This window comes from Muntiacus reevesi, chromosome 2 (assembly GCF_963930625.1).
Source record: "Muntiacus reevesi chromosome 2, mMunRee1.1, whole genome shotgun sequence".
Taxonomy (NCBI): Eukaryota; Metazoa; Chordata; class Mammalia; order Artiodactyla; family Cervidae; genus Muntiacus; species Muntiacus reevesi.
This window is the reverse complement of record NC_089250.1, coordinates 42,113,466-42,127,877: the sequence shown is the minus strand read 5'-3', so window position 1 is coordinate 42,127,877 and position 14,412 is coordinate 42,113,466. Positions and strand designations below refer to the sequence as shown.

General features: G+C 40.2%; 1 protein-coding gene across 1 annotated transcript; it reads right to left on the bottom strand.

The window, feature by feature from the left end:
* Positions 1-323: 323 nt before the first annotated feature.
* Positions 324-13,203, bottom strand: LOC136159309 (prostaglandin F synthase 1-like). The gene is made up of 9 exons (XM_065921385.1): positions 13,072-13,203; positions 9,964-10,131; positions 9,559-9,675; positions 8,228-8,305; positions 7,697-7,819; positions 6,793-6,902; positions 5,747-5,912; positions 3,395-3,477; positions 324-929 (listed from the first exon to the last, which is right to left on the bottom strand). Exons 1-9 carry the CDS (start codon positions 13,153-13,155, stop codon positions 887-889), a joined length of 972 nt encoding a protein of 323 aa, XP_065777457.1. The 5' UTR covers positions 13,156-13,203; the 3' UTR covers positions 324-886.
* Between the last annotated feature and the right edge of the window lie 1,209 nt (positions 13,204-14,412).

Genomic DNA, 14,412 nt, shown 5'->3' with positions numbered 1-14,412 from the left:
GTTTTGTGTTCCAGAGAAATGAAGGGAGTCACAATCTCTCTTTCAAGGCTGCTTCTTGTACAATTGAAAAGTTGTGTGGGATATAGGGAAGTTGGTGTTTCTGCCTAACAGATGTACAGAAATGCAAGAGATTGTGTAGAATTTTCTCAACAGGCACTTACCCATTTCTACAGCTAAATTCTCTTGATTTCATTTATTGTCTCATCCTCCACTGAACAATTAACCCAAGAATTTCTCATTTTAAAAGAAAAAGAAGTTCTCATTTTAATTAACATTTATTGATAAAACAATGTATTGCTAAAGAACATTCACTAAAGCTTTGCTGAATGAGAGTGAATGGCAACTAATGAAATACTAGGAGAATATATAAGAACTCATTAAAATGCTAAGCATAGGCAGACAATTAAGAAATTAAATAAATGAACAAGATGTGTTGCTTTACAATAAAAAGTATAATACTGGATTTTTTAAATCATATTTTAGCTTATCAAGATAATTATGCTAGGTTAAAAAATTAATATACAATCTGCAGATTGAAGATTATTTGTCTTTGTATATAAACACACATACACAATTGCATAGGATTCATAAAGAAAATGCACCAAAGTTAAGTATTAGCAAATGGTTTAATCATAGCTTATTTTTATTTCCAATCTTTTCCCTTCTGTTTTCCAAATTTTCTGCAATTTGCATGTTTTTTCAAATATCAGAAAGAAAGAGTATTCTTACTTTGAAGTCTTTATTGTTTCATAAACTATTTTTCTTTTGTTAAGGAAAGTCAAGCTTTCAAACATTCGGACACTTCATTTAAGCATCTCCACGAAGTACAAAAATCCCATCCCCTAGAAGCAAGAAATTCTTGAAGATCCAGAAGGAAGACTAAGAGTCAATATTCTTCAGAAAATGGAAACTCAGGGTGACCAATACCCCTGAAAGAGAAGGAAGAGGATTAATTTATTAAATCTGTCATATCGCCAGAGAGAGCATTACACTGTGGAGGCAGTCAGGATGGGCTGAACCTCTCAATCTACAAACACATCCCTCCTTCTCCCCACCCTCCCCGACAAGAACACATCCAGGTGTCCGCTCCATGTGCACACTGCACCTGCACGTCCAACCCCAACATTCATGTGTAATATTCACTCCACAGTGATACGCAGTTTGACTCAGGTTACAATTTCCAAGAGGGCAAAAGACCTGGGTCTGACTATGGAGATCATTTCAGACACAAGTGGAACTCCCATCCCTAGATGATGAGAAGGGTCACAGTGAACAAATTAGCTCCTCTTTTCCACAAATCCATTGATAGGTTGATATTGAGCACCCCCAAAACAGAGTGTCTCCATTAAGGAACTTCTTATCTATTGGAGAGATACCACGTGCACCTAAATAATCATAGAGCACAGAGTGGGATTGTTATTGTCTTAATCTATACTGTACTATGTTAAAACATTGGTTATTCAGCAATTAGTATTACTGCTGTTTTCCTTTTTTATCCGTGTTTCTACTTTTCTTTCTGAAAATGTCTTTTTCAATTCAATTCATTAAAAAGTGAATTCTGAATGATTCCAAGTGCCAGGAGCTGTGCTGTTGACCAAAGCCCACAAAGATGTGTAAGTCTAGGCATTCACAGCCTAATGAAAGAAAATATACAGTTATACTTAAAAGCCTTTAAGTATAGAAATGCAACTATCCACTTTTCTTCAAATATGATGTCTTTTATCAGTACATGATAGTGGTTCAGCTGGTAAAGAATCTGCCTGCAATGTGGGAGACCTAGATCAATCCTTGGGTTGGGAAGATCTCCTAGAGAAGGGAAAGGCTACCCACTCCAGTATTTTGGCCTAGAAAATTCCAGGGACTGTATAGTCCATGCGGTGCCAAAGAGTCGGACATGACTGAGCGACTTCCACACCTGTCAGAATCATGATATAGCTTTACAAACAATAGGGAGAGCTTTGGGATCTTTCATTTGAAGCATAATCTTTGTTAACCAATAATTTGTATTCCCTTCTCTCTAAACTCCCTTCCAAATTTCTCTTCCATCTCTTCAGTCCCAATATTCTCCTGCAGTAATTAATAACTGGAATCATATTAGTGACTAAGTCAAAGTCAAGGAGGTGGGGGCTCCCCAGGGGATGGACTTCTAAAGTGTGCTTAGTTGCTCGGTCACGTCTGACTGTTTGTGACGCCATGGACTCTAACCCACCAGGCTCCTTTGTCCATGGGATTTTTCAGGCAAGAATGCTGGAGTGGGCTGCCATGCCCTCCTCCAGCGGATCTTCCCACGCAAGAATTGAACCCAGGTCTCCCGCCTTGCAGGTGGATTCTTTACCATCTGAGCCACCAAGGACTTCTGATGGACAAAAGCTAAACTGGGGTGAGTCTTTACTCAAGAAACCAGAGACCCAGATGATCCTATCTGGGTGTGTCCTGCTAAGGACCCAGAAGTCACTCACTGGATGGTCAATTAAACTCAGGATCTACTGGTAATTCAGCTTTGTGAGTTAACAGGAATGAGGTTATGGGAGTTGTAATAGGGAAAAAGCATCAATGAAGAGATTCATTGGAAAGAAATGGATAGTGTCTTGGAAAAGAAATGCCCATTGATGAGAATATCCACCAGACACTTATGAGCAGACCCATGTGACTTCACAGCACTGTTGCACGTTGGCCTTCATGAAACCCTCCTCAATAAAAGTGTCAACAAAACATTTTATAATTGTGTTCACAGGATTAACATGAATGCCGGCTTCCCAGGTGGCTCAGTGGTAAAGGATCCACTTGCCAAGCAGGAGTTCCCCAAGGTTCCCTGGAGAAGGAAATGGCAACCCACTCCAGTATTCCTGCCTCGGGAATCCCATGGATTGAGGAGCCTGTTGCGATTCATTCCACAAAGTCCCAAGATTTGGGCATGAATAAGCGACTAACAGAAGAAAACAAGAATGTAATCCTTGATGGATTCATTAACACATAGTTATTATTAATATAATCATTTTCCCCTGATGTAAAAAGAAATAAAGATTAACCATGTTCACAGGTCGCTGAAAAAAATGTTGGCTGCAGGCACTGTGCCCTTGGTGTTCCGTGGGTTCTTGGCACAGAGAGGAGGTGCACCAGGCACAGGGAATTGGGGCACAAAGGAGTGAATTCACCACGATGTCAACTCGGGATTTTACTGATGAGTTGTCCTGAGCCCATCACACTGCTGTTGATCAAAGACGGGACCCTGGAGGAAACCTCTGGTGTGAGGTCTGCAGAAAGTCCCCGGTTACTCTTAAGCAGGAAATCAGCACTGTCTTTCTAGAATTATGCTTTTGAAAAACTTATTTCCCCTGCTGACCCGCCTGCTACAGAAAACAGTGTGTGGGTGAAACATCTGCAAGTCACTTACAGTTGAAAATCACAATATCTTATATTTCTGTCGAGGCCGTCAATTGCTTTCATGTCTTCTGGAGTCAGTTCAAAGTCAAACACCTGGAAGGAAGGAACAATCACATTACCTCTCCCTCAAGGAGCCAGTCTTCCCCCTGGGGACTGGAGGATTTTCCAGCTCGATGGAGACAAGAAGACGGGGCAAGGAAGCCGTGTCAGTCCTCAGCTTTCAGGAGAACAAGCCTGGGAACCTCTGCTGAGTTCTCACCTCTCCTTCCCACATCTTCTCCTTCTCTGTCCACCTCACAAACATTACAGTGCATCAGTCTTTTATCTTTCTAAGTGAATCACTTCAGACAGAAAACAAACTAAAATCATTCTTTTCCAATCACACTGCCTTCAGACACTCCTAACTCAATAACTGCAATTGAGCAAATATTAAATTGATTAACTCTTCCCAACATACTGTAAGGGTGACAGCGATCAGCTAAAGTAGCATAGGGAGGAGGCTCCCCCTTGAAAGCCTGTTCAGGAATCTGATACCAAACTTACTCATTATCTATGAATAAATCTAACAAAACTTTATGCAAATGCCTTAGTGGAGAAACTTATGAAAAGTGTTTTAATGTTAAAGAACACCTAAGTAATTAAAAATTCACATCATAATCATGAAATGGAAAGCTCAATTTTGTAAAGAAATTCATTTTCTCCAAAGTGATCTAATGTTTCAATGCAACATGAACCAAAGACTTGAGCATATATTCTTTCTTAGAAGTTAGTAAAGTTATACTAAATGTTAAATAAAAGAACAGCTAATCAAAAGCAGCTAAGACAGCTTTAAAAAATAAAAAATTACCATTCTGAAAAGCAAGACTTATTTTTCCACTTTAATAACATGGTGCAGAAAGCTGAATAGTTAAATAGAAAAGAGACAACAGAAATGTACTTATGGACACTTGAAGTATGACTGAGTTGACAATGAAAATCTGTGAGGAAATATGAAACCTTAGCTTTACATTTAAATATACTTAAACTTGTGTGCATCCATTTTCATATTGTCTTAGTTAAACAGTTCCAGCTAGATTACAGAACCAAATTTAAATGGAAACACAGAGACAATTGATCAGGGGACAATTTCCATTCCCCTTACTTGGCCTGACCTACAACCTGCATTGGACAGTGATATTTCCCAGAAGAAGAGATGACCCAGATCTGAGCCCAGACAGGAAGAGGACTATTTCCTTAATCACTGACTTGGGATCATAGCACTGTGCTGAGATGAAAACCAGGTTAGTGGTCCCAGTCTAGTCAAATATTCATAAAAACTATACAAAGAAGGGTGGAGGCTCCTCTGACAGGAGCCTCGTCCACCTGCTAAAGCAGAACTGCCCAGCTGCTCGGCATTAAACTGCAAAAGCACAGGAGAGCCCAGCCTAGAGGACGACAGCTTATCTGAGTGCAGGATGATTGTCAAACCACAGAATCAAGAGACGCATAAATCATCTCTGCATTAAATCCTGAAACTGGGGAGTTTCCATACAGTTGTAGCTAAAGGTACAATAATGGTCTCCTACACAGAAAACAAAGTATAGACAACCTAGAAAAGTGTACAAAGTCTTGAAGAGGAACTTCACAAAGACAGAAACTCAAGAAGATTAAATGCATGAAGATGAAATCTTGTTAGTATTCAGAGAAAGGCAAAATAAAAACACAATGGTTTGGAAGTTAAAGATCACTGCCATAATTTTTCTGCCTTCATATTCACATGTTGATGCTGTTAGAAATGAATCCTTTGAGAGGTGATTACATCATGATGGTGGAGCCCTCATGAATGAGATTTAAACAACATCATATTCATATAAGAGAATTGGGGGAGGTCTTTGCCCCCTCCACCATGTTAAGATATAAGGAGTAACCTGTGACTTGGAGCAGCAGCCTCACCTGACCACACAGGCACTCTGAGCTCAGATCTCCAGATTCAGAACTGTGAGAAACAAAGTCCACTTTTTTTCTCAGCCATTCAACCTATGGTGCTTTATTAGAGCAGTTCAAACAGTATTTTAAAAAAAATCACAAAATGCAATTGCATAAAGAATGAAGAAAATATTATGTCATTTGCACAAAGTGACAGAATACATTGCAAATGTAATGCTCAAGCTAAAATCTTCATTTTCTGTCCAACCATAACCCGCTCCAGTCATAATGCCTCTCCTGTTGCACAGCAGGAGGAGAAAATTACCAGGCATTCACACACAGGGAAAGATCAGGTAACACGTTTTGGCCCAAAGATAGTCTGAGGGCTGGACAAAGAATGACCCTCATGAAGGATATTCCCTAGGAGCCCTCTGCCCACAGCCCCACTCGTCATCACCTGCATGTTCTCTTTGATCCATGCCTTGTTGTTACCCTTGGCCAGAACCACAACCCCACGTTGTATCTGGTAGCGAAGGGCAACCAGAGCTGGGGTTTTCTTGTGCTTTTGGGCAATGGCAGACAGAACTGGGTCCTCCAAGAGAACGGGGTGGTTCAGGTTCACCCTGGAAGGAAATTCAGAAATACTGAGGAGCTGAGACTAAATACTCAGTTTCCGAATATTTTCCCAAACAGAACAAGAGGTTCACTCTAGACCAGGGCTTCTCAAAGTATAGTTCATTAACCTGCATCATCACTATCAGCTGGTATCTTGTAAGAAATATAAATTCCATGGCAGAGCTGAAAACAAACTGAATCAGAACCTCAACTGTGTCACCTCCTACTCTGTGTTTATAAAACTCTGCAGGTGACTCAGAGGCAATATTGAGTTGAGACCAGGACTGCCAAACTCATGGGTTTTTTTTCCTTTAATGTTCAGGGGTGTTTTTTCTTATATAATCAAGGGTATGAATACAGAAGCAGAAGGAAAGACCAAGAATTACTTGTAAATTTCACTCTTTCTAGGGTATTGATAAAAACTGAGAGGCCTCAAAATAAGAGACATTTATTTCATCATTATTCTACTATAGATGCTTACAAAAATGGTTCAAATTGAACCTTTTTTCAATCATGATAGAAACCTAGGAGTTAAATGCTATTATCTCAACTTTAGACATAAGGTAAGTGAACCTTGGAACACCTATTTTTAAAAATGTGTTCATTAGTTAATAAGTAGGTCATGACATAAACTTGTGTCTCTGGTCTCAACTGGGAGATTTTATATATAGATTTTAATGCAGACACTTGTTATTCATGTGTCAACAAGCTAATACAATCTAGAAAAATTGGCTGGGTGATCGAAAGATAAAAGAGAAGAATTCATTCCATTACTCCTCTCTCTCCCCTCTGCCTATGAGAATTATCTGAGTATTGTATGCTTTAAACTATGTCATCGAAAATTGATTTTTACATAAACTCCCTGTTGCTTTCATTAGAGTTCAATACCATCCTTTTACTCTTTGGGATCCCAGAGCACTATAGGCAACAAGAACAATATCATGTGACTTGCAGAAATCCAACAGTTTCCTCTGATTGAGATAAGGGTGACATTCCACCTGTAGAAAACCAATAGAAAAGAGTGTCACATATTATGGAAATGTAATATTAAATGACAGAGAAAGGGAAAAAGTTTAGAAAATGATAAAGGAAAAACTATAACATTAAATGTAAATTGGAAACATCAATATCAACAGAGGAATAGAGAAAGGTTTGTATATACACTTAATTTATAATGGACATAGACAAGAGAACCAGTCCGAGATTGACTAACCAAAAGATGGGCTCTACATTTGAGAAGATATTCATGAGTAAAATTCATAGAGTGTTAGCATCACGATGAGCCTTTAACATCACTCTCTAACCTGAATGATTTTCATCATACCAACACATTTTTCTCAACTGTGTTCCCTGTTAAAGACTTGTAAACACTGCGACACCAAGATTAAGGATTCCGCCATCAGAACCCCACACAAACCCTCAACACCCATCTCAGCTGATTTGCCTCTTTATCAAATTTATTTCCCATTCCACATTTTCATGGTTCTCCTTCCTGTACAAAGTTCGCTCCAGGGCACTTTCACCCTGTCATCTGGCCATCCTTTCATCTCGGGGAAATACCTCCTTCCTCTACTTCTGGGTTCTAGTGCAGGAAGATCTCTGCACTTTTCCGCCCAGACATACAGAGATACCATTTTGGATTTTATACACATCATCCAGACAGGAACTCAGCTGTTTAGAATCTCCTGTCCACAATGGCCAGATGAACAGGAGGGGAGGACAGACAGACATCAGGTTCCAGGGCAAGAAGGAGGTTCTGAAGAGCAGGAGGGAGAGGAGCCGAGCTGCTCACCTGGTTACAGACGGGCTTGTACTTGAGCCCTGGCTTATTCAGGATCTTCTCCAGCTGCTTGTGGTTGAAATTGGACACCCCAATGGATTTGGCCAGCCCTGCGTCCTTGCACCTCTCCAGGGCCTGGGAGGGAGGGGTGGTGAACAATTACATGGAATGATAGAGCAAGAATAAATGCTGAAAAACATTGGTAATCACCGTCATCCATCAAGAATTAGCACCAATTATCAAGAAGGAAAGAAGGGAAGGAGACATGATATAAAAAGAAATACTGTCTGCTCCTTGAACCCTGGAAAAGACATATCACATGGAAGGAAAGAGATGACTGTCTGCATTGTCCCATATTCTCCTCCTCCATTCCTCTCTGTAAACATTTCAGCAATGATTTCCTCCCACAAACCCAGCACCCCAGCCCTTAGATTCATGAACTGCTGACTCTGATGGTCCACAGCCCATTCTCACAGGTGGAAGAAGTGAAGGAGGTTCCCACTCTCCTGGCTCCTCCCCAGTCTCTCTACTCCTCGTACTCACCTCCCATGTGCGACAGAAATCCACTGAGTCAGCTATCAGTTTTCCATTTTCATCTTTTGGATATAACTCCTCCCCTGGCTATAATAGAAGCAGTCATTTTAGAGACATCACAAAATAATTTCTCCACAGTTAGCAAGGCTGCCTGGCACGAGGGATTAAAACTGCATGAGGCAGGTTTACAACTTTCTAGATACTAAATAATATTTGCAAAGTGATTTGTGTATATAAGCAATGTCTTTAGGAGGGAGACTTATTCTAATATCTTATATTTAATATATGTTGTAATAAGTACAAGTCTTCTAGGTCCTAAAAGGGACTTCCTGTGACTTCTGTAAATTTTGTCTGTTCTTGTACTTGCCTGTTTCCAAATGCCTCTATGAGCTGGAAGTGGCAGTAAGTTACATGGCTTTATTCCCAGAATAAAATGTGCTATCTTGACCTGGTCTAGATAATCAGACTCTCTTTTCCCTCTGAGCATCAGGTGCCCTAGGACAAGCACATGAATCAGCAAGACTTTCATTAGGTTGATATGGAATGTGGAAGACCCAGACATGCTCTCATATATTCATGACCATGAGCCTCGAGCTGCTCCAAGGTCAAATTTCCCACCAATGGAAAATGTTCAGTAAAAATAAAGTAAACCATGAGTAGTGCCCTTATAAGGGATAGGAAAAGGAGACACATCTCTAGAGTACTGCAACCATCATTTCTGTCTGTGGCTGGAACTTGCCATCTATGTAGTCCACTAAGCTATTTTGCATTGGGAGGTTTGAGCTGGTTTTTGTGACTTGAAATCAAGTATTCTAAGTAAACCTTTCTTAATGGATAAGTGCAGTCTACAAACCACATCTGAAGACTAGGAAGAGTGCAGGAAAGTAATTCCAAGTCCCTGTATAGGTACGAGGTTTAGATGCACCCAGAAGGAGCACCACCAAATATACTCAACTTGAAAGGGTGAAAGACAAGATAAACTCATCGTGGTCAATGTAAGGCAGTGTCTGCTCACCATGGATGCAGCAAACTCTTGGTTCATGAAATCCCCAGACACTCAGGAGTCATAACAAGGACTGTGTGAAGAACTAACCTAGTTCTATTTTCTCAAGTTTTTCTGGCAGAGAATCTCAGAATATTAACTCTTTTCTCTGGAAGGCATGTAAGGGATTCAAAGAAACTCAGTGAAAAGATGATCACAAATGATTATTTGGAGGATTCTACTCTAGTGTAATCATCCCTTCAACCGACTAAGAAAAATCTTAATTTAGCCATCCATGCAAGTTGATGCACATTCTAACAGAAGATGTAACACTGATGTGATCACACAAATTTCTAACCTTTAGAGCCAGTGGATAATGCATAATATAGAGATCGACATAGTCCAGTTGAAGACTTTTCAGTGACTTTTCCAAGGCTGGTCGGACCAGCTCTGGTCGAAAGGATGTGCACCACAGCTGCAGAGGTTAAAGAAAAACAGTTGTGTTAAGAATACTTTAGGTAACTTATTTTGGCCTTACTGCAAGGCTTGTCTGCTATTACTTCCCCAACCAAGGATCAAATCCAGGCACACGGCATTAAAGTGCCAAGTCTTAAGCATTGAAACACCAGGGAACTCTAATACTTTAGGAATTTACCAATAAGCATAGTTCACCAAGCAACTGTTCACCAAAGATCCTATTATATAATTGTCACCTGGGCACAATCACTTGCACACATGTGCACACACACAACACACACAGTACCTTTGAAGTGCAGAATATGTCTTCTCTCTTCACAGTGCCATCTGCAATCTTGCTCCGAATAGCCTGGCCAATCTGCTCTTCATTTTGGTAAGCATGAGCACAGTCAACATGGCGGAACCCAACCTCTATAGCAAATGGGGTGAATTCCAGAGCATCCCTCTTAGCAACCTACATAAGCAACAAAGGTAGAAGTTGAATATCCACATGATTAAGAGATTGCTAGGAACAAGCTTTCATCTTCCCAACATCAACTTTTCTTTGTGTCTTTGGTTAGTTCTGTATGTGTGGTGATGAATGCTTGACTATTTCCCTGAATGTTCCTGGTCAGTGATTAAGTGGACACCCAGGAACCATTCATCCTGATGTGATCGTGGTTGATTATGCACATCAGAGACCTCAAGACCTCCTTCAGGTTCATTGATTTGCTGGTAGAACCCAAAGGACTCAGAATAACATTGCAATCACGGATAGGATTTATACTATGAGATCTTTGCAGATAATTGAACAAAGTTGTAAGTTGCCTGGTAAAAGCCTCAGGATACAAGGTAATTGCTTCTAAGATCTCTGTCTACCAGCGAGGCCACAAAGAATACATCACATAAAAACTGTATGCAATCAAGGTGTACAAAGAGATGTTCTCATATAAGTCACTGTTTTTGTTCAGTCACTCAGTCCTATTCAATCCTTTCTGACCCCACAGACTGCAGCACTCCAGGTTTCCCTATATTTCATTATCTCCTGCAGTTTGCTCAAACTCATGTCCATTGTATCAATGATGCCACCCAACTATCTCACTCTCTGTTGCCTCCTTCTCTTCATGCCTTCTATCCTTTCCTGAAACAGGGTCTTTTCCAATGAGTTGGCTCTTCGTATTGTGTGGCCAAAGTATTGGAGCTTCAGCTTCAGCATCAGTCCTTCCAAGGAATACTCAGGGTTGATTTCCTTTAGGACTGACTGGTTTGATCTCCTTGCTGTCCAAGGCATTCTCAAGAGTCTTCTCAAACACCATAGTTCAAAAGCATCAATTCTTTCCCGCCTATCCTTTTATGGTCCAACTCTCACATCCATACATAACGACAGGAAAAACCATGGCTTTGACTATATGGACCTTTGTCCACAAGCCAATGTCTTTGTTTTTAAAGATGATGTCTAGGTTTCTCGCAGCTTTTCTTCTAAGGAGCAATTGCTTTTTAATTTCCTGGCTACAGTCACTGTCCACAATGATTTGGAGTTCAAGAAAATAAAGTCTGCCACTGTTTCCGTTTCTCCCCCATTTATTTGCCATGAAGTGATGGGACTCGATAACATGATCTTAGTTTTTTGAATGCTTAATTTTAAGTCAGCTTTTCACTCCCTCTTTCACCTTCTTCAAGAGTTTCTCTAGTTCCTCTTCCCTTCTGCCATTAGGGTGGTGTCATCTCCATTCTGAGGTTATTGATCTTTCTCCTGGCTTGAGCTTGATTCAAGTTTGAACTTCAACCAGTCCACCATTTCCCATGATTATTCTTACCAATGTAAGTATCCACTCTTAATGAATTACCAAATTCAACCTAGGTAACAGTTCCATCACCTCACACACCTAACTTTTTTGGGTGTTTGTAAGAAGACATAAGATCTAGTCTACAAAACTAAAGCTATATCCCATTATTTTTAGCTACAGTCACAGTGCTTTACATCAGGTCTCCATGATTATTCATCTTATAATTGGTGATCTGTACCCTTGGCCGACAACTTACCATTTATCCCAGGCTTGACACCAGCTTCTGGTCACCACACCTCTCTTCTCTGCTTCTTTGAGTTCTACTTTTTTAGATTCTAGCTACAAGGATATTATGCAGTATTTGTCTTTCTATTTCTGGCTTGTTTTATTTGCCTTAAAGTTCTCACCATCCATCTGTGCAGTTGCAAATGGCAGGATTAACTTCCTTTTAATGCTGAATAATATTCCTTTTCTCTTTATGTGATTCAGAATCTTTCCCATTTCAAAGTTTAAAGTGTTAGTTGAGAGAACAGCATCGAAACATGTGTACTATCTAGGGTGAAACAGATCACCAGCCCAGGTTGGATGCATGAGACAAGTGCTCAGGCCTGGTGCACTGGGAAGACCCAGAGGAATCGGGTGGAGAGGGAGGTGGGAGGGGGAATCGGGATGGGGAATACATGTAAATCCATGGCTGATTCATGTCAATGGATGGAAAAACCACTACAATATAGTAAAGTAATTAGCCTCCAACAAATAAAAATAAATGGAAAAAAAAAAGAATAAATGAATAATACTTTTTTAGATTAAAAAAAAAGTGTTAGTCATTCAGTCATGTCCAAGTCTTTGTGACCACATGGACTGTAATTAGGCTCCTCTGTCCATGGGATTCTCCACAAGAATACTGGAGTGGGTTGTCATTTCCTTCTCCAGGGGATCTTCCCGACCCAGGGATAGAACTCAGATCTCCCACATTGCAGGCAGATTCTTAAACATTTGAACTACCCAGGGAAGCCCAAGTAAACATTACAAAACCTGCCCAGTAAGGTAGTAACTTTTACCCTCAAATGACAGTATATTTTCTCTGAGAATAAATTTCCAAGCAGAAACAAAAATATGAGGCAAAATACAGCTGGAGTGTTTCTTGACTGCCATCTAGTAGGCACTCCACAGTATAAAAGCAACTCATTCCCATTATTTTTCATTCACCTCATCTACAGGACCTCCCACCTCAAATACTTCTCTGTGTCATGGCTTTCTGGAAGGAGGAAAGAGTTCTGGAATTAATTAAATATACAGATGAACCTCACCATTGCAATCACCTTCAAAGCAAAGCAGCTGACAGTATTCTTGACAGCTGAGTCTCACCTCTTCTGCCAAGCTGGGAAAGAGATGGAAACTGGAGGGGAACCCAGCGTAATCTGCAGGTGAGCACAGCTTCAGACCATGATGCAGAGTGAAGGCTGAATGCTTTCTCCTCTTTCATAGGAAATGGTTCTAGCCTGCTTGATGGAACCACGTGATCCTCCCAGAGTCACACAGGAGCTCAGTGCTTGACAACCCAAGTCCCTTCTGCTCATGTCACATCCACTGCTATTTATATCTCAACCCACTACCAGCAATGTTACCTCTGGAGGTGCATAGGTTCCAAATCCCAGGACAGGAATGAAATGGCCATCATTAAGCTTCACCTTCTGGCCTTTAGGATCCATTGTCTTTTCCTCCTCTGAGTAAGCAGACTGGGATTTTTTTTTTCTTCTCCCTTCAAATGTTATAAGTAACAAGAACAAAGCCCCCCAGCTGCACTGTCCAGTGTTGGGAGAGACATTGTAGGAGAAGCATGATTAAATTAGTATCCATGGAGTCAGAGACAATTGAAGACAGTTAACTTGTTTGATTCTTTTTATCAGCATAACCTCAAGTATTATATAATGATGAGATTGGGTGAGCAATTATTAACTATTAGTTAGATTAGAAACTTCCAACAACATTCTTTTTTAATTTTCTATTATGAAGCCCAATCTCAATCAAATATCAATTGAAAAAACTACCTTACAGTACAAACACACACACATACACAAATCACACAGTCTGAAAGTGTTTAATAGCATTTTTCAAAATGTTACCCCTTAATAAAAAATCAAAACTTCAAATGAAAATAGATTTCCACTTTTGCATGTACCACAGCAAAATTATTGTTCTTTACAGACCTGACTGGTGAAATCCTGAACAGAAAACTGAAACAAGACATTTTGGCAAAGTGCTTATTGAAAGTTAATTATTAATAGCCTTAGGATACCATGTACAGTGTGCAAAGAGACTTTGAGTGTTGATTCCTTGTAGCTAGTTATATAACTTTTAGGGTACTCTCATAATGTCACTGATATATATTTTACATAATTTACTAACTGCTCCACATCATTCATAAATGAAAAACCTATAAACAAATTAAAATGCAACAAATTTGGAAAGAGTAACAGAAATTGTGATGCACTGATACACGAGAACATTGTGAAGACAAAATTTAACATGTACAGTGATGTCAGCAAAATGTTGAGGTGGGAGGACTGAACTCTCCCATGGAAAGACAAGAACAGGAAGAGAAATTAGCTGAAAAACCTCATAGGAGTTCTGGAAAGCAGTCAAACACAGATTGACAGCAACAACATGACAGGCAATTACGAAAAATCCAGAACAGAGTGGAAGGAAATTTCATCGTGTATTACTCACCTGTACCCTTCTCCTGCCTGGGGCAGTGCAGTCTTGGTGAGCTCCCAGTTGCTTCCCTCAATCCAGAATGACAGAAAACCTTATGTGTGGTGTTTCAACCTACCTGAGGACTGTCTGGGGACTAGTGTCTGTTCCACTTAACTCTAAGGTTAAACTGAAGGGCACCTGGAATGCCTATTGCAGCTGCAGGGGAACTATATGTGTGTGTGTGTGTGTGTGTGTGTGTGTGTGTGTGGAGA

What these genes read in the sequence shown, in the direction of transcription:
- LOC136159309 (XM_065921385.1), bottom strand. Translation starts at nt 13,155, where the DNA reads ATGGATCCTAAAGGCCAGAAGGTGAAGCTTAATGATGGCCATTTCATT. An exon ending in TCCCAAAGAGTAAAAGGATG is followed by an intron (nt 5,913 to 6,792) that starts GTATTGAACTCT and finishes ATTTCCTTCCAG; the next exon opens with GGTGAACCTGAACCACCCCG. An exon ending in GGATCAAAGAGAACATGCAG is followed by an intron (nt 3,478 to 5,746) that starts GTGATGACGAGT and finishes CCTTCCTTCCAG; the next exon opens with GTGTTTGACTTTGAACTGAC.